This window comes from Triticum urartu, chromosome 2A, assembly GCF_056163025.1.
Source record: "Triticum urartu cultivar PI428250 chromosome 2A, HENAU_Tu73, whole genome shotgun sequence".
Taxonomy (NCBI): Eukaryota; Viridiplantae; Streptophyta; class Magnoliopsida; order Poales; family Poaceae; genus Triticum; species Triticum urartu.
Window position 1 is genome coordinate 693449171 of NC_141874.1, and position 25979 is coordinate 693475149.

The following is a 25979-nucleotide window of genomic DNA, read 5'->3' on the forward strand; positions in this document are numbered from 1 at the left end:
AAGCACGGACATAAGAGAGGACACTTCTCTCTATTAATTATAGCTAGCTAACACAATATATGAAACATCTAAATTAACCCCCCCCAAAACCCCCAAACACCCCCCCCCCCTTCAAAAAAAAAACCAACCACAGGAATGCTGACGCGTGGATGCCTATTGGTCCCGGTTGGTACCACCAACCGGGACCAATAGGGTCTCCTGCCTGGGCTCCGCGCACAGGCCACGTGGAGGCCCATCAGTCCCGGTTCTGGATTGAACCGGGACTAAAGGGACAGGGCATTAGTACCGACACTTTAGTCCCGGTTCAGGAACCGGGACTAAAGGCCCTTACGAACCGGGACAACAGGCCCTTTTTTTACCAGTGGTGTGAGAGGGTTCAGGAGGGAAAAAAAGATGTGTGTGGGCATTAGTTGTTTTGCCCACATGTAGGTGTGTGGGCTGATTGCTGTCTATGCCACATGAGACGTGTGGCACAACTATCCGATACACCACACGTGTAGCAGTTATCGGGACCCTATATCATTGCGATTCATGTATAATCCCGGCTAGGGTGTGCCGTAACCTTCTCCAATTGCTGTCCGAGTTCTAGTCTAGTTAGTGCTTCCACCGCCTCCTTGGGTACGCCTTAATTTTTTCAGTTTCCATGTACTACGTTTGCATCATGATTTTTCATGGTTTCTCGACGGACTGAAGCCACTGAAGGGACCTACTTATATTTATCAAAGTGCAGCTTCCGCGTGGAGAAGCAAGCACCGATCAGTGGAACAGCGGATGGGTTTGTGTTTACTTGAAATACACTTCGGCGAGCTTCTTCAGGGTCTGGGTCACGCTCGTGAACGGGTCGAACGCGACCGACGACTTGAGCTTCAGGTCCGGGAACTGGTTCGTCAGGGCCTGGTCCATCCCGGGCATGGACATCATCTCCGCAAGCTGGTCCGAGGACACCTCGCAGTCCTGCGGCGTGTCCCTGATCTTGCTCGGGTCGTAGCCGAAGCCCGCGGCATATGACTTGTACTTCTCGATGAACTCCGGTCCCGGGTTTGGGGTTCTTGAGTATATCTGGTTCAGTGCCAAACACAGATTATTTTCAGATCACGAGTGCATCAGATAGTTAGGTGTCTTCAACAGCACAAAGTACTACTCTCTAGAATCTATATTAAGATGGCTATATGTTCTCGAGATGGTTAGACATGAGTAGTTTATACTTTATAGTACGAAGAAAGAGATTCAGTTCCCCACCTGAATAAAGCTGGTGTCCTTTGCTCCAGACACGACGGCGTAATTGTCGTAGTCAGTCGCGAGGACATCATAGGGTAGCTTGGGTATGAAGGGGAGTGTCGGGAAGCGCAGAAAGCACTTGCTGCTGATCATCTCCTCCCTCTCGAGATCAGTCTCGGCACCAGCCATGTCTTCTTGAGACAGGCATTGCACCTTCCCCCGGATACCAGTGATATATCCATCGGGTGAACCATGGACACAGAATGTCTCCACCTTGATTGCGCCCGCTTTCTCATCAAATGTATACACTCCCTGCAGCAGCAGCAACTTCCCAATCATATGATGCAAACAGCTTGCTTACAATAATCCAGTTTCATACTGAGACGCCAATATATATTTCAGACATGATAATACATACTATTCTGTATTCCTCAACAACAACAAAAAGATTCAGATTATACAGTATGAGGCTGCTGTCGTTGCAGTACCTGAGTACAATGGCAGTCTTCTTGTCCCTGACCAGCGAACCCGCCTTTGCGCGATGCCACCTCGAACCATCTACCGGAGTAGCGAACGGGATCGAAGTTCTTGGCAGTCATGCCCTTGGTCATCATCATCATCGCATCATCGGAAGGGCCGTCGAACTTCAGAGGGACCGCGCCTTTGTCGATGGCGGCCACCACCGCGACCTGGCACAAGCTGGGCCGGGCAAAGGTGTCTGCAGGAACAGCCTGGTCAACAAGAAGAGCGCATCGATACCATGTCGCGGGTCTCAACTGGTAACCTTACTGACTATCTCTGTTTTTTTTTTCTGTCTATGAATCAACATTTTTTTCTTGCTGAAATGGATAAGTTGGCAATGGCACCTGAGATTTCCCTTCTGAATTACTGTCAGTGGATCTATGATAAGTTAACACAGGCAGGTACAGTACCTGACTAGGTGGAGAGATGAAGACGAGGGACGCAGCGAGGCAGGAGAGCAAATGCTTGGACATCCCACTGTTCCTCGCTGGCGCTCTCTCCTGGTGAGAGCATCTGAGATTCGTGCGGCATCTTCTCCTGCCAGAGAAGAAACGCTCAGGACTCCATCAAAATCAACGGGGAAGAGGCCGGTGGAGCGGATCCAACACATCGCACGAAGAAATGAAATCAACCATAATCAGCGGGAGGAGGCCTCGGAAGTACCTGGATGGGCGGGCGGGGCGCGAGGCCGGGAACGGGAAGGAGGGGGAGCCCAGAAGCGGCAGGAGGGCCATGGCTCCGGGCGTCGGCGTCGGGTCCTCCGCGTTGTCGACGGAGGGGGACGTTTTGTTGGGGTTCGCTTCGCGGTGGATCCCCTCTTGCTCATCCCCACCATCCCATGATGTGGGCAGGTGGCGTTGGCAGCTTTGCTCGGGGAAGACGGTCGGTGGACGGGCGAGTCCGCCGGGGGAGCAGAGCAGAGCATCGTCATCCGGTGCCGCCCAATGGGCAGCCCCCACGTCAGCTGCAGCACCGGTCCGTGTGTGTATCGAGCCCACTGGCCCGTCGTGTTAGCTGGACTTCTTTGCTCTGACTTGGGCTTTCAATGCCTTCAGGGTAAACAAAGGCTATAGAGAGGGTGGAAACCCTGACACACACCACCCCTCGCGAGACCCAAGATGACTTCCATCCTTTCCAGGTCGCGACCAGTTCTTCTCAACAAAAAAAAAAGTCGTCGCGACCTTTTCCTTTGTTCTTGTATTTGCTTATTTGAAATTTGAAAACGTTTTATCTCTCCAATCGTGCATTCAGATTATGAACCGTTTTCATCATTACATTTTCCGGGTCGAGATCTTCAAAACTAGATCCTCTCACGAAAGTAAACCTATGCCTCCACGAGAAGTAAATTTGTGCCTCTCACAAAAGAACAGGACATGTGTCAATCACGAGTCGGGTGAGCTACTGTCGAAACACGCGCAGGTGCATGGGCCGGCCAAACAAGCCACGAGTCGGGTGAGCTAGTGTCAAAAAAGCTGAACATGTAGCCACTCACTCCTTAACCAGCTGACCATTGACAAGTGGACCAGTTGAACATTGACTTGAAATAGTTTATATTTTTTTTAAAAAATTCATAAATATGGAAAAACTTCATGATTTTTTTGCGAATATTGAAAAAATTCCACAAATTTTGAAATAAGTTCATAAATTTGAAAACAAATCACAAAAATGAAAAAAGTTCATGAATTTGGTAAAAGTTCATTGATTTTTTAAAACACTTCATGGATTTTAAAAACAAAACTGCGGTTTGGAAAAGTTCATCGATTTGGAAAAGTTCATGGATTCAGAAAAAATATCAAGAATTTGTAAAAGTTCACATGTTTTGGAAAAAGTTCAACAAATTTGAAAAAAAACGATTTGGAAAAAAGTCAAGCATTTAAAAAATAATAGCTCGAATATGAAAAACCGAAGAAAACTGTATTAAAAACGGTGAAAAGTACCAAAAAAACAGCCCAGAAAATCTACAGGAACCTTCTAGAAGGTTTTCAAAACCGATGGAGCGGTGTTAATGGGCCGGCCCACCTAGACTACCGAACGAGTGGGGGGTGCGCATTGTACCATTTGCACTTTATTTGGCGCGTGAAGCATCCAATAGGATTTGGGTCGTCCCATCTCTAGGTCCCATGAGGTCATGGCACAGATGGTTGGCCGATGGTTGCGTCGGCTGCGATAGAAGCTGCCGCTCCCACCTCATCCCGGTCTACGCTGCGGACGCAGTCGCCTCCGTGTTCCATGCCACCTTACAAGCGCACCTTCAGGCATAAAAGTGACTCGATACTCTCACGGCCTAAGAAACTAGGCATACATTAACTTTCCGTGTAGATGACGTTGGAGTAACCCCAATGTGTATTGTCTATCATGAAGTGACTCGATACTCTCATAGTCTATGGAACTAGGCATATATTAACACTATGTGTTATTAACATTAGATTTGTGACGATAACATCTCTAAGTATAACAAATAATTTGGGCCAATTCAATATAATTGGTTCGTTCTTCTAACACCACACCCTTAATGTTGTTGGCATCCTTATTTCACTAAATAGTTGCCTATGATCAGAAAATATATAATCATCATCCAATACTTGAGCCAGTCCTAGAGGTCAGACCAGGTATTAGATTGTACTGTTTATTACTCTACACGTGCTTATGTGTTCTAACGGCCGCCTCTACACTTGGATGGCGGAGGAAGCCGGTGGCACACACACGAACACCTCATCCGGCTTAAAAAACAACGCCGACACCCACAAGTCTCACCCACCAGTACCTCCAACCCAGCAAACGGTGAACACCACGCGTACGACGCTCTAGCCTTTGTCGCCGACACGGCGCCGCACATCGGGATCTTCAGTGAGTCCTGCCGCCGCCCTACACCGTCGAAGGGTCGATGGAGACCACACGCAAACGAACACCTCCATGCTCGCCGATGGGTACACCCCTTGCGCCTCCTGCAACTTCGGGCTGGATGCCGAGGAACCCCCTCGCCGCCTCGACGAGGATCTGGGATCGATTGGAGAAGATTAGAGTGGGGAAGGAGAGGAATGGGAGGCGGAAGTAGGATCTCTGACTTTGACAAAAAAACACGTTCACCCCCACCCCGCTCGGAGCGAACGGGCAGCGACCAGTGATGTGGCGAGGAGGCTTGCTTTAAAATTGGCATAATGATTTGATGGTAACCAAGGCGTTTTGGGCGAGCCTCTAAAAATCTGACACCAGATCTCTAGCTTTATTCAAGTGTATAATTGCTATCGATCGCGGGGACTACGATTGCCATCGATTCATTGTAAGTTTGCAACCTCCCTCCACGGTCTCCATTTTCCCCGTAGGAAAAGCAAACAAAAACCAAAGGAGTACTAAAAGAAATTCAAAGGAAGGCAAAAGAAGAAGGAAAAAAAACCCAAAGCGATTCCCTTTCGAGCCGATTCCTTTTTTTTTACCCGAGCCGATGCCTGGTAGTTTTTTTTTTCGAGCTGATGCCTTATTTTTTAGAAACTCGAGCTGATTTTTTTTTTGACACAATAGAAGAAACTCGAGCTGATGCCTGGTAGTGGTCGAACGTGGGCTAGCATATTTGGGCCTTTCACTGGGCTTCAGGTCCCCTTCCCGGCCGGTCCTGTCGTGTCATCCTGTGGACCCAAATGCGTTGCTGGATGCGTTCGCGTGAAGGCGAGGAGGCTGTTGTAGATTACTCATGTGATTTTGCAATTCTCCTGCAGCATTTGGGAAGAAACATTTGTGAACTGCGCTTTTATTGTTACTGTAACAACACCGAAGTGTCGACAGAAATATTTCCTCTTTTAGGCCCTTGGCATTAACCCGACTGTTCTGAACTTCTGATTGTGATGTTTCACCCAGTCAAATCTCATACTGGAGTTGAGCCACAAGCAACAAGGCAAACATCTCAACAAATTATGAGCGCTTCACCTCACTTACTTATCTCACGGTGTCTTTTAGGAGCAGTACTAGCTAGTTACTGGAGTAGTACATGCTAAGTTACTACTGCAAATGCAAGTACCTCTGGAGACTACAAGATTTGTGTGTCATTTGCAGGTGGCTTTGTGCTCTGCGGAACAGCAAGAGCCAAGTGGTAAACCAGAAAAGTGGGAAAGGGATAAGGAAACCATTTCAGAGAGAAAAGCCGATGCCTCATTCGGTAACCTTTGAACCAGCTCGCCGCTGCCGGTGCCCGTTTCCTTACCTACTAATTCCTTGTTGTTCACCAAAGGGCCTGCTTTGAGAGGACAGCAAGCATAGGTATACATGCCTTGCTTCACCCCAGAAAAACAGAATGCGTGTGCCCTGAGATGCCTTGGCTCCTTCTCGACCATTCCTACTTTGTTTGCACCAACATAGGTTCGGCAAAGTATCAGCCCGCTTCCAATGGATCACCCGACACCTATTTCCGCTTCCAATGGCCTGCATCACCGGGTCTATATATATATCTCCCTACACCCAAACATCAACAACACCTGCGCCTGCAATCATCTGGCTGGTCTTGTGTTTCACCAATCTCTGCCTCCCTGCTCTCTCGCTTGCAACTGCAATCATCTGGTATTGTTTTGCTAATCTCCTTCTGTACGCCGATATCCTACCCTGTCAACAATGTTATCATCGGTATTGCTAGCTAGTGGGTAACTGCAAAGAAATGAATTACTCTTCCTGCATGCAGCGCCCTTCATTTCGGCATGGAGGTGGCCATAGGTGCGGCGCGGTGGGTGGTGGGCAAGGCGCTGGGCCCCGTCGCTGACGGCTTGCTGGAGGCGTGGGCTGCCAGCAAGGAGCTAGGCCCTAACGTTGACGCGCTAAAGATGGAGCTGCTCTACGTGCAGGGGATGCTCAACAACACCCGCGGCCGGAACATTGACAACCCTGCACTTAACGTGCTGCTGCAGAAGCTGCGGGACCTCGCGTACAATGCCGAGGACGTGCTGGACGAGCTCGACTACTTCCGTATCCAGGACCAGCTCGACGGCACATACGAGGCCGCCGACGAGCATGCCAGGGGCTGCGTGTGCAATCTCTACCTCAACGCTCATCACACCGCTAGAGCTGCTGGCAAACTGCTCTGCTTCTGTCCATTTTCACGTACGGCTAGCCGTGTTGATCCAAGCGAGCCAAGGGAAGAAGATACAAGGCAACAGGTACTCTGCTGCGCTTGGCCATGTGCCAACGAAGAGGTCAGAAGATGCATGCGCAAGCTCGCTTCTGGTGCTTGCAACACCATCCGTCATGTTGGTAAACTCCTCCATTGCTCATCCCTCCCAACTCATGATGATGATAGTTCTGTCATGCCAGTCATTTGCGGTGCCTGCAAGCACAAGGCATCCCTGAAAAAGCATGTGAAAGAAACTCCAAAACTAGAGTTTGATAGGGTGGATCTGTCTAAAAGAATGAAGCATATTGTAGAGCAACTGCAGCCAATATGTGCAAAGGTCAAAGCCATTCTTAATCTAGAGTTGTTGGGTTCTAGCCATACTACCGCCCCAAGCATTGCCAAGAGTCCATCCACCACCACCTCTGACATTATAGAGTCAACACTGTACGGGAGAGAAACTGCGAAGAAGAGCATCATAGATAGTATTACTCATGTTAAATATAGTGACAAAGACCTAACTATCCTGCCAATTGTTGGTTCGGGTGGCATAGGGAAGACAACTCTCGTACAACACATATATCACAGCCAAGAAGTGCAAAAACATTTTCAGGTCAAGGTCTGGATATGTGTATCTCAGAATTTCATTGTTAATAAGCTGACTGAAGAGATTGAAAAAGCAATACCTAGTGTGGAAGGTGAAAAAGGGGGTAGAGCAGAAGTGTTAATTGAACAGAGATTAAATTCTAAAAGGTTTCTGCTTGTATTAGATGATATTTGGAAGTGTGAATCTGACGACTGGGAAAGGCTTTTAGTACCACTCAGAAAAGGGCAGACAAAGGGCAATATAATTTTAGTGACAACTCGGTTTCCAGCTGTAGCAGAAATGGTTAAAACAACTGATAGTTCAATAGATCTGAAGGGCTTAGAACAAGGAGTGTTTACAGACTTTTTTCGAGCATGCATTTTTCGTGATAAGCAATCACAAAAAGATCATCATGGGTTACTTGAGATTGGGGATAAGATAGCAGAAAAGCTAAAGGGATCCCCTCTTGCAACAAAAACTGTAGGTAGATTATTGAGAAACCACCTTGATGTGTATCATTGGAATAGAGTCCTAGAAAGTAGAGAATGGGAAATGCAGACCGGGGAGCGTGACATTATGCCTGCATTGAAACTTAGCTATGATTATCTGTCTTTTCATCTGCAGCAATGTTTTTCTCGTTGTGCTTTATTTCCTGAAGATTACAAGTTTAAGAGTGAAGAGCTCATTCATTTCTGGATAGGACTGGATATTTTGCCTTCTGGTGATCGAAATAAAACAGTTGAAGATGTAGGTGTAGACATTTTAAATGATTTGGTCAACCATGGATTTTTCAAAAAAGATGAAACTGGCGGGCATCCATATTATATCATTCATGACCTGCTGCATGATTTAGCTTTGAAGGTTGCATCTCATGAATGTCTTAGTTTGCATCACTCTAATGTAAGATCAGTAGATATTAGGCCATCTATCCGTCACTTGTCGATCATAATAGATGGTCCAGATGATAGTAATGGAATTACTGATGAGACCTTTAAGAGTGAGTTGAGGAAACTTAAGACAAAATTGAAGGTTGAAAACTTGCAAACATTAATTATATTTGGAGGAGAAGATGAAAGCTTTGTCAGCATATTTGGTGATCTGTTCATGGAAGCAAATGCTCTCCGTGTTCTTTGTTTGCCCACATTGTCATATCCCCTGGAATCCATGTTGCATAACTTTTCATCACTTCTGCACCTACGATTCCTAAAGCTAGGGACTTCAATCAGCCAGATGCATTTACCAACAACCTTATCCCGATTTTATCATTTGAAGATATTGGATCTACAAGAATGGGGTGGTTCTTTACTTTTACCTAGAGACATGAGTAACCTTGCAAAATTGTGCCATTTTCTTGCCCAATATGATGATCTTTGTTCGGGTATTTATAATGTCGGGAAACTAAAACTCTTACAGGAGTTAAAGGTTTTTGCAGTCAATAAAGAAAGTGAAGGGTTTGAACTAAATCAACTAGAGCATCTCAACGAGATAAGAGAGCTTGGGGTTTATAACCTTGAGAAAATACACACCAAAGACAAAGCAGTTGAAGCAAAACTGATAGACAAAAACTACTTGCACAAGTTAACATTATGTTGGGATAGTGAGCGGTCCAATATTGAACCCGATGTGGAAGCAGTGGTTCTAGAGAGCCTTCGACCACATAGAAATCTTCAAGAGTTGTGCATTAGAGGACACAGAGGTCCTTGTCCAGCGTGGTTGGGTGATAAGCTCGTTATTGAGGCTCTACAGACTCTTTGTCTTGTTGGTGTTTCTTGGGGTGTTTTTCCTTCTTTGGGGAAGATGTGGGATCTTCGTGAACTAACAGTGGAGAATATTGTCACAATAAAGGAGTTTAGTCTAGAGCAAAGCTTTTGCAAGATAGTAAAGCTTACACTCATCGGCTTAGAAAATTTTGAAAAATGGGTACCACAGGCCACTCATTTGTTCCCGTGTTTGCAAGTACTGATTATTAAAAATTGCCCTAAACTCTCGGAGTTGCCATGTTCAAGCCACATTGTTTACCCACGGAAACAAGACTGGAACATAGATTGGTTTCCCAAACTACAAAAACTCAGGATAGAAAATTGCCCTCGAGTCTTCCTACTGCCTCCTATCCCTTGGACTCATACTTTGAGCAACGTCTCGATAAGTGGTGTGGGATCAAAGCTACCAAACCAGTTAGTCTACTCTAGAGTAGCATTAGAAATTACTGGAAAGGATGGTATGCATAGCTTAGATCAGCTGTCACTCAGTCAACTAAAAGAACTTCAGGAATTGGAAGTTAATGCAAAGGATGGTATGCATAACTTGGATCAGCTGTTACTATTCTGTCAACTAACAGAACTTCACGTGTTGGAAATAAACAATTGCCCACCTCTGGAGCTGAAGCATTTTCTAATTCTAACCTCATTGAAGAAATTGTGGGCATGGTCTTCATATCTTGGGGTGGTGGCATCAGAAGTTCAGAGTGGTGTCGAATGGCAGCATTCTGTCGAGGACATCAAAATTTGCTTACCTGATTCTAGTGGAAAGGAATTGACACAGTTCTTGCCTCACCTCCCAAAGCTAGCCAAACTGCTAGTGTATTCTTGTAGAAACATAACACAGTTTGTTGTGGGGGTGGATTTGCAACAAACAAGAGCACCAGTATCTTCGTCAACCTGGTAGATGAACTTTGTGGGATCATTAATATAGAGTAGCATAGCTTTCATTACCCCTGGATAAATTGGATTTAGTGGGATAATTAAGATCGCAAGCTGAATTCTTGGAAGTATTTGGATTTGACTTAGCCAGGGGATATTGATAGAAGATAATTGGCCTTACGAAAATGACTTGGGGAAAATAGATAGGAATTCTCGTTGGACATAAGATTTGGATTTAAATGGGTGATCCTAGTCGAGTATAGATGATGAGTAAGACTACATGGTTCGGAGTAAATTGGATTCAGATTGATAATCTTGATCGTGATACCATGTTTCTCGGTGGACAATAAACTAGGAGATTGGATTATTGTCGGAGTTGATTTAAGGATCTATATAAGCATGACCTTGGGGTTTACTTGACCATGATGATGGAAATTGGTGGATTTACTACAGTAGAGATAGCCCTTTGAAGCATTTGGGGATTATATGGACTTTAGGAGATCATGTGGAACACCATAGACCTTGGATTTGTAGAATTAATGGATTATGTAGTGATTGATGGAAGTTAATGGGCTGTTAGAGTTGATTCATAGGAAGGAAACAAGATCTTGGAGTGGCTTACGACGTGTTTCCTTAGGATAGAGATGCTTTATCATGGACCTTGGATCAATAGACTGAGCACTTGGATTGTGGTGATTAAATTCAAGCTTAGCAGCTTTTATGCTCTACCCATGGATTTTTAGGGCTAGCCATACATGTGAGTTTGGGGATTGTAGACATATATGATTTTGTTAGACCTCCTCTCGGGAGCCATGAGGATATGAATCACATGAGTGATGATTGGAGTTAACCTATACGAAATGATGCTTTCAGCGATATAAGGTGGTCTATTTAGAGGACTAGATAGAACAATTGGCATCTCAGAAATCGTGCTTAAGGATAAGATGATAAACGTTCACTCACACCCTAGAATCCCTGAAACCCTTAAGCCCTACCAAGCCACAACATGGTCGGATCATAACTTTGGGTCTTGACTCTAGATCGAAAACACCTTGACCCACACTCAACTGTTACCACCACCAATGCCCCAGCCTACTTCATGTACCCCGTGAACAAAGTCTTCATGGAGTGCTTAGACAAGATAGTTGTCAGCATCATTTGGTGACCTACTTGTCCACCCGAATACGGAAGAAGAGCCGTTCAACTAGCCAAGGAACATTTGAAGACCGCCATGCCAAGGAGGAAGAACTACACCCACCACCATCGTCAAGAAGTGAACTTTCTCGTCGAAGACCAGGTGTATCTACAAGCCACTTCTCTCAAGGAGAACCAAGCAAATTCATGTCAAGATAAACTCACTCCAAGATTTAACAACCCCCTCTAAGATCGCTACGAGACGAAGAGAAGACAGTTACCAGCTGGAGTTACCACCTGAGTTACCCACTGTGCACAGCATTTCTCCACACGACACCACTCCGGAAACATTTCCAACTTCCTAACTTGCTCGACCTCTACGAGGGCATTGACCACCGAGCCATCGACCCCTAGCCCCAATCTAACCTACCGTGAGCTACCCATTAGCAACCTGGATCAAGAAGAGCGTCATACATGAAGCCACACCATCAAGTACTTCAAGCCCAATGGAGCACTACACGGAAGCAGAAGCAACATGAGGACTTGAAGACTACCCCAGATCTAAGTTTCTATGTCCCTTTTCGCGCCTAGTTTGGGAATCTCAGGGACGAGATTCTTGTAAGGGGGGTAGGTCTGTCACACCATGATTTTCATGGCACAACACTTAAGATGATAAATCATGATAAAGTGTGGTTTGACAAAAACTTTTGCATTATTTGACTTTTTATTTGAGTTGGTTTTCTCTCTGTGTTTTTCAAGTGCTCTTAAAAAGTCAACATAGCTTCACCTTCTATACTTCATCTCCTTGCCCCAAACTTCTGCCCAATGATCATGCCATGTGTATAGTGCAATATAGTATTTTCTTACAAAAATAATTTGGCCAAAAAGTATTTTCTAAAATTAGTTTTCCAAAAACCCTTGAATTAAGATTTGCACTGCAAGTACTTGATTTGAGGTGTGAAAATCTTTCAAAAGGTATATTTGAAACCTATTAGATATAGGATACCCAGAAACCACAAAAATATAATTTTAAAAGTTATTTTCCTATTTTATTTAAAAGCTTTTTCTTAAGGCCAGAAATGGTCTTTAATAAGGAAAAAATATTTTATTATTTCAAAAATATTTGACAAAAATCAGGGAGACTCAGTGGGCATATATTTCCCATATATAAGAGTTTCAACACATGGTAATGTTCAAAATATTGGTCAAATCCCTCAAAAACCCTTTCTGGATATTTCAAGCTTTTGAAATATTTACAAAGGAAATATTCTCCAACAATTCCAAGAAAATTCTAGCATGTCACATATGACATGTTTGATGATCTTGCCAAGTCCCATGTCATGAAGAATAGTATAACCCCATGGAATCCCCTCAAAACCATTTTTTCCCATTTCAAGGATTTGAAATATTTCTACAGGAAATATTTTCATAAAAATCCAAGAAAAATCCAGCAAGTCACAAATGCATATTGTGATCACCTTGCAAAGCCTCATGTCAATTAAAGTCATTTTGGTTCACCAAAATGCCCCAAAACCCTCTCTGACCAGAACCAAGTTTGAACAAGTTTGTACTACCAACTTTCTCTCCTTGACCTCAAATTTTGTGAGCATGTTCATATGCCCAAATTAGGCCATTACACCAAGTAGTGCATCAAGGAGAAGTGTTATGCTCAACTAGATCTACACAAGTCTATTTCTGCTCATTTCTAGGGTTTACAAAAGTTGCATTGGCAACTTTGCCCAAATAAGCTCCAAATTGGTGGAAGGCCCCAATTATATGTGTCATTTCACCCTGTGGAGTCTCATGGCAAGTAGAAATCATTTGCTTGCCAAAACCTTTATCAAACACCTTCTGCCACTTTTCAAAAATCACCCTTTTGATCACCAAAACCATTCTCCTTGAGCTCAACTTTTTACCACATCTCCTCCTAGTCCCCCTCTACCTCCAGTAACAATGGATGCATCTCAGCCCAATGATTGAGGGGTGAAACCACCTCATTTACCCCTCTGGACAACCATTTGCACACTTCTTCTTCCTCTCCCCTCACCCCAGTGGCCATCCATGGCATCCAATGCACCACCCCATTACTTTACTCACCCCTAGACCTGCTAGACACCAAAGGACGCGCTCACCATGCATAAAGAATGGCCATGCCGGCCATTTAGGCGCTCTGGAGCGCGCTACAGTGCGCTCCCGCACTGTAGCCGCCCCCTTCCAACCACCTCCGGCCACCTCGGGCCTCCCCCGCGCGCCTGCCGATGCGCCTCGGCGTCCGCAGCATGCTACGCGGTCAGCCCCCTCCTCTCTCCTCCTCCCCGCGCCTCCGCGCTAGCAGACATCGGCCGCCCGAGCGCGCCAATGGCGCGGCTCACACGCGCGCATCTCTGACCCCTCCCCGCTCTCTCCCTTAGCTCTCCTCGGCGTAGTCCGCGCCCAGGAACACCCCAGACACGGCGCCAGCTCCTCCCGAGCCCTGTGGCGACGAGTAGGAGCTCTCCGGCGCACGAGTCCACGGCACCTCGTCGTTCGCCTATTTAAAGGCCTCCCCGAGCCCTTCTCTCCTCACCACTCGCTCTCTGCACCACCAAAACCTCCCCCTGCACCCCCAGTTCCTCTCCAGAGCCGCCCGAGCTCGAGATCGAGCTCGAGCTCTGCCGCTTCGGCTCGCCGGAGTTCGCGAGGTATAGGCCTCCCCCGCTCCTCCTCTGCCTCGATCTGGAACCCCTGCATCCCTCTGATCATTTCCCCCTTCTTCCCCGCTTCTTTTGCAGCCGGAAACGGCCGGAACGACCACCACCCGAAGCTCCTCCGCTGCAAGACCTCGTTGCCGGCGAACCAGGCCACCCCGGCGACCAACACCACCTCCATCCGAACGGCGGATCCTCCCTGTGCACAACGGTACCACCCACACATCCTCCCGTGCCCTGTATCGCCGCCGGCGAGCTCGCCATTGCCTCTGTACAGAGGTAGACGACGACGCCCGTGGGCCCTATCCGTCAGCCTCACGCCCTGACGGGTGGGACCCACCCGTCAGGTTTAAACACGCACGCGCGCGCACCGGTTCACTGCGTCGGCTGGAGACGTATTTTGCAAATACGCCTTCGACGTGGCAGCCTTACGCGGGCTGGATCCCTCTGGGCATGCTGCACTGTGGCCCTTCTGGCCCAGTTGCACAGTGCTGCTTCTCCTTTTTCTTTTTCTGGAAACTTGCAAAAATTCCACAGGATTAAATATTAATCCAAATGCAATAATTCCAACTCCCATTTTTTTTCTAAAAATCCCACCTATTTAATGGTGTAACTTTCATAAATATCCATCAAACTTTTTTTGCACTGTTCAAATTTAAATTCAAATTTGAGCATTTATATTCCCCTCTGAAAATCCATTTCTCCTATCATACAACTCCAAATCCATAACTAGTAATTTTCCCCTTCTTAGAGTTCCCCCTAGTATTTATCAAAAATAAGTTGACATTTTTCTGAGCACTTTGGTTTTTCTGTTTTATTATTGCCTTATTTTCTCGTTATTTCTTTTGCGACGAATAGATCCCGTATTTGACGAAGTAGTTGGATAAGAAGAAGGAGAAGGACTTGAAGACTTTGAAGACCAAGGCAAGCAGCCCTTTGACCATGTCTATGAAACCCTTTTTATGCATTTCACATAGCACTTCAATATTGTTGCATCGGGATCATGATGAGATGGTAGCCACTTTGGTGGGTTGCCTTCATTTCCTCCTTGTTGATACTTGCATTGTGCATGACCCTACCTTCTTATGAGGGTTATGCCGGTGGGAGTAGATAGGATGCTAAAGTAGTGCTACGCAAAAAGGGACGGGAATATGCATAATGATGGAGACAAAGTATTTTCAAAGGACTTTTCGAAAACCCCGTCGGGTGCCACTTATGCCCGAGGGAGATGATGAGTTGGGTAACCACTTGATGACGAAGTGGTGTACCGAGGCAAGTGTGTGTGGTTTTCAAAAACGGATTGGTTTAAGTTGCGACCGTTATTCCAACCTTACATGCGCAACCACTCTACCCTTATATGGGAAAGGGCATTATTGATTACCTAGGCCGATACTAGTTTGGAGCCCGCATTACTAGTGACGGGGGAGAGTTGGTGCTCTCTCTCGGGACGGGGTCGTGCCAGGTAGGGCGGCCATGACTGTTTTCACAGGGCACCGGATACACCGTTGTGTCCCCTCTCGGGTGTTACGATCTCGAGTGAGTCTCGTATGATGTACATCGTGAGGATACGGAACAACGAGTGGACTCCTTGTTAGTGTCGTCTAGGGAAAGATAGTGATCGGGTGCTTACCCCGGGTACTTGAGGTACCGCGGGTCGTGGATGACACGAAAGTTTCCCGGATCTTGTGGGTAAAGTGTGCAACCTCTGCAGAGTGTAAAACTATTCGAATAGCCGTGTCTACGGTCAAGGACAGTTGGGTAACTGCTCTTGGGCTACGTCCACTTGTTTTCAACCAGTGTGTGTGTGGGAAAAACTACCTGGGTCAAGTCAAGGACTTGACATGATTGAGTTGGGTTGGTGCCCACTCTATTTATGTTGATATCTATAACCTGTCCTCATGGTTAATTGAATTCTCCTGATGCACGCCTTACAAGTTGTTGAACATGTCATTGCACTCAAAACTAGCTTTCCGCAAAAATTTACCTATATCATGCATTGTTGTTCCTTGAACCAAAACCTGGGTTGCTTGCGAGTACATTCAAAGTACTCATTGGCTTGCCACTGGTTATTTAATTGGCCAGGCATGGAAGAACCGGAGTTCGAAGAAGAATTCTATGGAGACGAACATGCGAACTAGGACGTTTCCCAGTCAGAATGCCTGTAGGGTTAAGGCAGATGGCATGGGTTCTACTTATCGACGAAGATTTCCGCTGCTTGTGTTTCACTTGATGTTCAGCCCTTAAGGCTTTATCTATGTAAGACTTGACCATAATGGTCATAATTTGTGTAAGACGGTATGTATGGATGTAAGACTCTTGTTATTCAGCTTCTGTGTGTTCAGTGAGCATTGATCTCTGGGATCACTGTACACGTGCATTCGGTGATCTCGACTTATGAGTCGGGGTCCCCACAATCCTGTGGAGGAAATTAAAATTTGGAGATCTGCTTCTACTGAAAAGGAATTGACACAGTTCTTGTCTCACCTCCCAAAGCTATCCAAACTGGAACTATATCGTTGTGAAAACATAACACAGGTTGCTGTGGGGGTGGATTTGCAGCAAAAAACAGCACCAGTATCATTGTCAATCTCTTCAGATGTTACAATGGATGATACACTAGCAAAAGAGGGGCAACAAGAAATAGCAGAGGTGGAGAAGGAGGAGGCAAACACGGCAGATGATGATGGGCTGTTGCTCCTCCCTGCACATCTCTCCAACTCTCTGACGGCGCTGGTCATCAGTTATGGTGGTGTGGTAGTTCATTCCCTCAATGCCCTCCAAGCCCTAACTGCCCTTTGGTTAGAAGATTGCTCTTTTCGCCACCCTTTCCCGTCCTCCCTGCTACACCTGGATCTTTCGTCCGTGAAGGGCGTGCTGACCCTTTCAAACCTCACCTCTCTCACCCGATTAAGCATATCTCGTTGCGGAGAGGATTTGAGATGCGAGGGCCTGTTGCCTCTCCTTACTCGGGGCCACCTCAGCAATTTACAAGTCCAACGAATCCCCAATTTCTTTGGTGCGTGGGACCCTATGTGGGGGATGCAGGACGAGCAAAATAAGAGGACAGAATCCAAACTGGCGATGCTCCAGATAGATGACATCGAGGGCTTCCTTGGTGCGCCCGCCCTCTGTAGCTTCCTATCTTCCTCCCTCATCGATTTGTCCTTTACTGGGAACCAAGAGAAGACGTGCTTCACAAAGGAGCAGGACGAGGCCTTTCAACGTCTCACCTCGCTCCAGGAACTCAGGTTTCGGTATTGCCGCAAGCTGCAGCACCTCCCTGCAGGCCTAAACAAGCTGACCAACCTCAAGAGATTACGGATCCGCTGGTGTCCAGCCCTCCAGTCGCTGCCCAAGGAAGGCCTCCCGAGTTCACTGCGCGAATTAGATGTCAGCCGTTGCGGCAACGAGGAGCTAACAGAGCACTGCAGGCGACTAATTGGAACCATCCCAGAAATCACATTATAGACTGATCCAAGGTAACAAATACTTCCTTGCTCGTACCAATTCTCGATTTCCACCATTACCCTTGCTTTTTTTTCTGATACCACAGACGCTAACTCATTTTTCTTTCGGCTTGGTTCACTTGCTACTGCATATTCTGAACATTGTTTGCTTCCATCAACCGTACGTGCAGCTGGTCCGTGCATCACTTTCACCTTGTGGACTTATCCCCATATATGGATAGTTGGCGCATGAGGTCCTGTGTGGTATTTTTGTCATGTCAACACATTTGGTAAGTACATGCAAATTGTCTGAAAAGTATCTGCCTAAGTTATCTGTCTGATCAAAATTGCTCCCAGTTCTATTAGTTTAAATCACTGCTCATATTTTTGATTTGATTTACGTCACAACTGAAAAATCTTAAACACAATGTGCTTTCATCTACTTTGCAGGTTCTCTGCCTGGGAGCAGTACAGTTTTTAGCCTTGTTAATCATCCCCATCTATGCAAAGTCTGCACACGAGGATCTTTTGTGTTGTATCTTTTTACTGTACATAGTACATAAATCTGGTAAGTACGTGTTGAACTTCTCCAACCATATTACTGATACCTAGATGTTCCTTATCGAACTGAGAAATATCAAGAAAACCAACATGGTCCTCAGCTAATGCCATTCCATTCATGGACGAAATTTAATGTGCATTCAACATTTTTTTGTTTCTTGTGCAGGTGTTCTTATGCTTGTTCTGGTTGGTTTCAAGATACTTTGCAGTTACATTTGGTGCCGGTGTGCTTGTTCAGCTGTGAGGATCATAAAATGGGGGAATAACCGATATTTTGCAGATTTACTATTGAAATTAAGGTTTGTAGTTTCTTCAGTTCGATGCTACATTGCAGATATTCGTCATAAGCTTTGTTGCTAAATGAAATTTTGTTAATTACAGGAACTTTTTACAAGAATACCTTTCTAACCATCTCAGTGCTTGCGTCAAGTAAACTGAGATCTCGGGCTTTCACTAATTGGTATGCCTTGTCTATTCACATTCATACAAAAGTCTAAAAGGGTACTCGTGTATTTGTCTTATGTTCCAAACTTTTTAGACTGAACTAAACTTCTTGGTCGCTCAATAGACATGGCCGATGGACAACTTTGGAATTCAACAATGCAGTGGTAGCAGGTTTGAGGAAAGGTCAGTAAACCCCAGCTGAATTCATGATGGGTTTAGCAAGATAGATTGTATTCATTGTGTAATTGTTGGACTCTTATTGCCTCATGAGACCTAGGTTAGAGAATTCCTGCTTTCTTGATAAGTTGGAAGTCTAGCTTTTGAGCACTCTCGTAATCTATGAATGATTGTCATGCTGAACTACATAACACAAGAGAGTTTTCAGCTGATGCATATAGTCATAAAGGTAGAGAACACTTGTTACTAGGTGATTGATGAACATTGATTGAGCAAAAAGACTTGAGCTTGCTAATTTTTATTCCTAGAACCTCCTGAATTTTGTATGGTGAAGGTGGTTTTATTCTCTTCTTGATCCGGGGTATTTTTTCTGTCCCACCAATGCCAAAAACAGCAGGTTTCATTAGCCTTTGATTATTGCAATCTGAATTTTTAGTGCGTATTCTTAAGTTTGATGTTCCTCTAGTCCGAAGTCTTTGAAATCCAGTCACTCTTTTTGCGTAACTTATGTCTGCTAGCCTCTTCAACACTCAGCATTGCATTCCTTCATCACAAGCTCTGCCGGTGTACATATACAAATCCCAGAAAATAAACCATCTCTTCCATGTGTTCACACCATACCTACCTATCTGCATATCACATCTCTCTCTGTCTCTCTCTCCCACAGTAGTTGATTATTCCATAAGCACACTCATCAAGTTAAAGAAGACTCAAAAGCGCTTTGTTGTCATTGACCCTGCAAATTTCATCATTATGAAGAGCTATATCCGTCAATATTGATGCCTCTCTCACAAAAATAAAAAAATAAAAAAATAAAAAGAGTGAGGGCCGCCATTCGAAAGGTCAAAGTTTCATTCTCAAGCAGGAAGAAATAATCAGCAGTGCTTCCATATTCATGTGCAGAATGCAGAATGGCTAATCAAACTACTACCTATGCAATATTGATAGCCTCTCAAACATTTTTTGGCGTGAGTCCATTCCCTCCCACATCCCCTGGGCACTACCTTTCTCCAATGACTGGAACGTGAAGACTTCTTTGTACTAGAGTTGAACTCTTATTTAGCTTTACAATCTTGATTTCAGATTTGCTCATTGTTTGAATTACCCAACCAAGCTCCAGATAAGCTTTCCACAAATATAAAGTAGATAGAAAAAACTTCGGCCACTGGCCAGTGAGGATTATAATTAAGTGATGAGAGTAATTCCGGATCATGATGAGGTAATCTCACTCGATACCTGCTCTTGGAAGGTTCAGAAAGGAATAAAATTGTTGGCTTCTCCTGTTCTCTTTTGTTCTTTAAATTGAAGTCAAACCACGTAGTGACTCGTGTTCAAAAACTGGATTACTATATTGTTGATGCTGGTCAATCTCAAAAAATGAAGGCAAATTTTAACATGGTCCCTCTTACCTCCTTTTTTTACATGTGAGGTAAGAAGGTAAGAGTCAATCAAGCCATTCATTGATGAGATCAACGGCTAAGATCTATTTTATACTCTTACCTCTCATGTGAAAAGAGGGGGTAAGAGGGACCATGTTAAAACTGCTCAAAAATGAAATATATTCCCTACTGGCAATGAATAAGAGCAGTTATTTAAGTGTGTGCTCAACCGCTAGCTTGCTACTTTAATAAGTTTGCAGGAAGTGCCTCGACCCGAAGTTCATGAGGGTTTCAATAATTGTTTGCACATGAGCACTTGTTTGCAATCTAGCTATGCTAAGCTTTCAGGTATTTTACAAGCACGTGGGCAAGTTGAATCAGGAGCCTGGATCATTTGGCCGCGATCTGAGACTCTTTTTCTCGAGGGAGAGACAGAAAGGGAGAAGCCTGAGATGAATCATATATAGCTTTTGTTTCTCTTTATAGCCACTTTCTCCCTAATAACTCTATAAGGAAGAGAGAATGGTTTTTTCACACCTGCTATTTCCCTTGTAGCTTCAACCTGTAGCAGGTTTCGATGGGTGGTATGAAAACAGGACAAAAAATTTCATTTGTTTTCTCAGTGTGGACATGTATATTCAGTGAAATGAAATGCAGTTCTTTGCAAATTGCAATAGTATCTTCATATCTGAATCTATGATTGGGTGTCACTTTTGGTTGCCTGTGCTAAAGCGTAATTAAATAAAGACACTGTAATGGTTCACTGCAGAATCTTCCGGTTGCCTGATACCCAATTGGCAATCTGAACCAATCATTGTTGCCATGTTGTTTTTATTTTCCGAGGAATTTTTTTCCTGCGATTTCTGTTTACAAGACAAGATTTGAGTGCAGAAGCTACACAGGTTTGCTCTATTCACAGGCATGACCTGGAGTCTGGACATACTACACATATTGCTTGTCTTGTGACTTTGTGAGTAGAACACAGGGTATATATGTGTCTGCTTGTTTTGTCCAGGTATGATCCGGCGAGATTTGGGTTTGTGTTTGGGCCCTTACAGAAGAAGGAGCATGCTAGGAGTGGTTCATCAGGGAGACTTTGCGTCCATTAATAAACAGTACTGTAACAGGGAACATCTAGAACGAGCAAACTCTATTAACCACGATGTAGATTGGAGCCAAGTCTCCCATTTTCAGTTTCGTGATGTACGTCTGCTTCAAATCTGTCTACGCGCCCGTGCTGCCGACGCCTACGGCACTGATCTCCGCCATCTGTCTTGTTTCCTTTTGCTCTTGGGATTGCAGTCAAACAACTTAGTGACTTGGTGTTGAAAAACTTTGAAAGCTATACTGTTGGTGCCGATCACCCTCATATAATGAATCCGTTCTCAGAACTCTCCGGTTCCCTCATGGCAATGAATAAAGTTGTTATATAGGTATGTGCTCAATTGTTAGGCTGCTACTTTGATAAGTTTGTGGGAAGTTTCTCGACCTGAAGTTTATGTAGATTTCAATAATTGTTTGCAATCTCTCTATGCTAAGCTTTCAGGAATTTCAGAAGTGCACACGGGCAATTTGAATCAGGAGCTCTGGTCATGTGAAGAAATTTGGTCCGCCAGGCCATGTGCTGCGGTTTTAGATACTGTTTTCCTTGAGGGGTGGGAGTCAGCAAGGGAGAAACCCGAGATAAATTTTTCTTGTTTCTTCTCTTTGTAGCAAGTGTTAGTTATATTCAGCAAGAATGTATAGTGAAGAGAGAATGTTTCCCCCCCTTTAGCTTCTGTGCTACTTGATGTGAGAACACGTTTGAAGCAGTTTCACTAAGCAACAACAGTTATGTCCGGTGGTTGGTTGTTTCGCGGAAGCATAAACAAAGTCCATATATATAGATAAATGGTTCGCTGATATTGTTTTCACCTTGGTGGTCTCCTTTTTATATGAAACTGGATATGCTTTCACGTTTGGTTTGCTCGAAAATAGGCTATTCTGGAAGAAAAATCCTCTTTTTTTTTTATGGGCATTCAGATGAACACAACAAGAGCTGTGTGCGGTGCGCTCACAACCTGAAGAGGTGTGTTGTTCGGCAGTTAACTTGCTGCTGGGCAAAGTTAGTTGGGTTGAATGCAGTAACTTGTTGCTGCTGGGCAAGTAGTAGCTGTAGTGTTTTAGTTGCAACGATATCCCGAAAGAGATTTGCAGATAAGAGCAAGTGGAGTGCTCAATACGGAGTACTTACTGATCTCCATCACCACCCGAGTCATTTCACATCTTGTGGCCTCTGGGAAATGCAGTTGCTGAAGTTTTTTATTTATTTTTTGTTTTTTTACGGGGAGCTGCTGAAGAAGTTGCAGACTCTGGCCGGTGAGTCTCAAGAGATCGTTTTTTTTTTGAACGTGGGCTCGTTTCTTTTGAACGTGGGCTCGTGTGTCTACTCGGAATGTGCACTGGGCTTTGTGAAAGCCTACGGGTCAAGGCCCACGCACTCTACCAATTTCTCTTTCTTTGTAACCCATCGGCGGCAAGGCCCACACGAGTCACAAGGAGAAGGGGGAACGAAACAAGCCGGCCGCCCATGGCTTCGCCGCCGCCGCCTCCGCGGCCGTTCCCGACTCCTCCTCCGACGCCAATCCGTAAGCGCATCTCCGTCCAAGCTCCTTCTCTGCCCCGCCGGTCTCGTAGGCGTTTCGTTTATTGACTGGATCCGTTGGCGTGAAGCTGAGGAGGGTGTTCTACATGAGACCCTCTCAATTTCAGTTCAGTCTTCTTGTACCATACGTATGTGGGAAGGATGATTATGTTTTGTCAGGACTAGGGTAGGGCTTCGATACAAGTTTCAGAGGTTCAGACTCTGTTAGCCTAAATACGTTTCATTCAGAAATGGCAACACAACATGGTGTTTTTAGCATTCACTGGCCATTCTACATGCGGGTTGTATTCCTTCAATTCTCATCACAAGCAACAACGCAAGCATCTCTCAACAGACTCTGGCCGCTCATGCCACCCTACATATCTCACTCACACTCTGTGTATTAGTACTTTTTACCTGCAAAGCTTATGCTCCAAAGGCAAGTAGTTCCTCGGGAGGCTAAAAAGTTTGTGTGTTATGTGTGCTCTGCAGAACAATAAGAGGAGAAAGCAAAAGCACCAAAGGGATAGGCAAACTGGTTTTGCATTCAGCTGCTGCTCCAGTTGGAGAAAATGACTAGTACAGTGCTGGGTTCACTTGCATTTCACTTCAGCAAAGCTTCTTTGAAGTGTCAACGGACATGCTTCTTTGAGGGGAAATACCCAATGGTTCCTGGGTACATATGTACCCTATATGGGGATTTATTTTTAATAGTTAAACAAAAATTTAAAATAGTTAAGAAACTATTTTTAGAATAAAGTTGACTTACTTATGCACTAGTATACACAATTTTCACATAAAAGAAAAATATGTTGACTTCACAGCGAAAAAGACAAAATTTATTTTCTATTATAGGTCACTATTCACGCTATTTTGACCGGAAATTTGTCTTTTTTGAAAAGAAGTCAAAAGGATATTTTTTTGGTGGATTTTATTTTTCACGAGTACAATAGAAGGTCAAGTTTATTTCCAAAATATTTTCAGGAATTTTTGACATTTTGTTGAATTACTAAATTTTTTTCCCATATAGGGTGCATATGTCCCCATAGACCAAAAGTTCCCCTCCTTCTTTGAGGTGCTAAGGACAGATGTCAGCTTGACTGCCCACCTTTGTCTCTAAAATCTCAGAATTGATTCGATTTGTCACCCCGAAAATCATTCATTCCTAACCAATTATTGTCATGGATATGGATGAAATAAGTGAGAGTTGGCTGATTTGGTTGAGGTCTGCATATTGCATTGGTGCCCATCCAATTATTACTCGCACACTCACCATTCACTAGAAATAACCACTCTGTTGATCAGGTACTGTGACAAGGTTCATGCACTTGTGCCATCAGGATCAGGGTTCAGGACAGCTGGAAAGAGTCGAGGGTGGGGATGAGCAACAGTTTGCATCTCATCACACCACGCGCACAAGCACTGATGATGCTTTAACTGGTAGCACCACCTTGGGCATCATCTCAGCACGTACTATTTCCCTTGGATACTTGTGACTGATAGTGCTGAGAAACCACAAGGGGGCAGGAAATCTACGACAGGATAAAAGCAGAGAGACATGTGATGTGATATTAAGGTCAGAGCACCGCTGGGAATTGGCCAATTATGCATGGAACACATGCTGCACTATTTGTTATGGGTCCGTCCGAGCAATAATTCACATCTCATCATGAAGCTGTGATGCCTTTAAATTTCTTTCCCCTTGGTTCACTGAAGGGGCATTACTAGATGCCCCCCCCGCACTCCATCCCTGACCTTCCTTCTTGCTAGTCCTCCTCTGCAGAACAATAAAGGTAGAAAACAAAAGCACTAAAGGGATAGGCAAACTCAATTTGCACTCAGCTGCTGCTCCATCTGGAAGGAAAAAAAAATCACTAGCACAGTGCTGAGTTTACTTGAATTTCACCTCAGCAAGCGTCTTTCAAGTGTCAAAGGACATGTTTCAGCAAGCTTCTCTGAAGTGTTAAACACATACGTGAAATGGTTTTAGCTTCACTGGCTGGCACCTTTGTGCCTAGATTCTCAGAATGGATTCAACATGTTATCCTGAAGACCATTCAGCGCTAACCGGCTGGACGACCTGCTCTTCTTTCCTGTGCAGTAGAATTGTTGGCCTTGTTGTTGCTCCAGTTGTGCCCAACATTGGCAAAGCAGTGCATTCTATGATCCCTGTGATTCAGCCCGGGGTCCAGCGTTCTTGAACAAGGTTTCTGCAGCCGTAAAGACACCGGGGCAATGATCGAATCTGGTTGCAGTGGCGCCATGGTTGTGACTTGGTTCAGGTAAGGACGGATGATTTGGTTCAGCTCTTGAAGCCTATTGAATGTCGGCACACCACACCATCCGCTGAAATCAGCCAATCTGTTGATCAGGTCCTGTGACAAGGTTCATGCATTTCCCACAGGCCACAAGGTTCATGCATTTCCCACAGGCCACGGTGATGCTTTGTTCATCACCTCGGTCGTACTATGGTTGTTGCATACTTATGATGAGCGACTGTCCTGAGAAACCACGAGGGAGGCAGGAGATGTAGGGTCTGTCCCAAGATAAAAGCAGAGAGACATGTGATCAATCAGTGTGATATTAAGCTGGAGAGGGCTAGACATGAAATGGAGATGTAGGGTCCGCGGCGGATACAACTAGACTTCCCCCTCCTCCCATCTCGCCACCGCGTCGGCCCCGCCGGCGACCGGCCGCCCCCCCCTTCCTTCCCTCCTCGCCGCCGTCACTGGCGTCCGGCGCCGGCCCTGGCCCGGGGGGCGCTGGCGGCAGCGGCCGCTGGCCATTCCCCTCTCGGGTCGCGCTGACACGGGGTGCTTCTAGGCGGTGGCGGGGCTCTTCGGCGTGGTGGCGGGTGATCTATTGGGGGGTGGCGCTGCCGTTGGCGGCAGGGTGACGCGGCGTCGTGATCTGGCGGTGCCCGTCCGGCCCAGATCTGGGCCCTTCGGGGCCCATCTGGGTCTAGGTGGGCCGGCGGCGGAGAGGGTCATCGGTGTGGCTTTCGGGAGGCGGGGGAGCGGCGATGGGCGGGTGGATGCTGGCGGCGTTGGTGCTGCTCTGCTGCAGCCTGGCCAGGCTAGGGGTGGCCTGGTATGCCCTGCTGCGTCCGGACGGCGACTGCGACGTTGCCGGAGGCACGGGCCTCCCGCATGACGGCGGTGGAGGTAGTTCCCTCCAGGGCGGCTCCAGTGCTGCTGCTCCCGTTGCTTGGTGCGTCTCTCTCCATCCTCTTGGCCTCGTGGTGGTGATCTCAGTGAGGCGGTGTGGGTGGCGTCAAGACCAAGGTGGCGCATGCTGTGGGCGGCGAGGTGGTTGGTTTACTCCGGCCCGGTTGGACAGTGGGGTTTGGAGTGTGGGAGAAATCCCTTGCCAGCTATTCCGGCTCCGATGCGGTGACACCTGCGGGTGCCGCCGTACCTTCTTGGAGGGTGTCGGAGGTATCCATCCCCCACTCCCTTCCGCGTGCCGGGGAAA

General features: G+C 45.8%; 2 protein-coding genes and 1 long non-coding RNA gene across 3 annotated transcripts; 2 read left to right on the forward strand and 1 right to left on the reverse strand.

Moving 5' to 3' along the window:
- Positions 1-688: 688 nt before the first annotated feature.
- On the reverse strand, positions 689-2623 carry CHL (chloroplastic lipocalin). The gene is made up of 5 exons (XM_048703300.2): positions 2404-2623; positions 2151-2277; positions 1707-1949; positions 1240-1530; positions 689-1059 (listed from the first exon to the last, which is right to left on the reverse strand). Exons 1-5 carry the CDS (start codon positions 2472-2474, stop codon positions 784-786), a joined length of 1008 nt encoding a protein of 335 aa, XP_048559257.1. The 5' UTR covers positions 2475-2623; the 3' UTR covers positions 689-783.
- A 3541-nt stretch (positions 2624-6164) lies between these two features.
- On the forward strand, positions 6165-19462 carry LOC125539787 (uncharacterized). The gene is made up of 9 exons (XM_087544962.1): positions 6165-6288; positions 6407-9955; position 10107; positions 16348-17354; positions 17513-17611; positions 17772-17889; positions 18049-18181; positions 18264-18342; positions 18451-19462. Exons 2-4 carry the CDS (start codon positions 6423-6425, stop codon positions 17341-17343), a joined length of 4530 nt encoding a protein of 1509 aa, XP_087401088.1. The 5' UTR covers positions 6165-6288; positions 6407-6422; the 3' UTR covers positions 17344-17354; positions 17513-17611; positions 17772-17889; positions 18049-18181; positions 18264-18342; positions 18451-19462.
- Positions 19463-22425: 2963 nt separating this feature from the next.
- On the forward strand, positions 22426-24236 carry LOC147986829 (uncharacterized). The gene is made up of 3 exons (XR_015615245.1): positions 22426-22509; positions 22998-23730; positions 23811-24236. It is a non-coding gene; the product is annotated as an uncharacterized LOC147986829 (long non-coding RNA).
- The last annotated feature ends 1743 nt before the right edge of the window (positions 24237-25979 follow it).

Excerpts from the sequence above, each read along its gene's own strand:
- CHL (XM_048703300.2), bottom strand. The coding sequence starts at position 2,474 with ATGGCCCTCCTGCCGCTTCTGGGCTCCCCCTCCTTCCCGTTCCCGGCC. Across the intron at positions 1,531-1,706 it reads AAGACTGCCATTGTACTCAG|GGAGTGTATACATTTGATGA; the intron begins GTACTGCAACGA and ends CTGCTGCTGCAG. Across the intron at positions 1,060-1,239 it reads AGGACACCAGCTTTATTCAG|ATATACTCAAGAACCCCAAA; the intron begins GTGGGGAACTGA and ends GCACTGAACCAG.
- LOC125539787 (XM_087544962.1), top strand. The coding sequence starts at position 6,423 with ATGGAGGTGGCCATAGGTGCGGCGCGGTGGGTGGTGGGCAAGGCGCTG.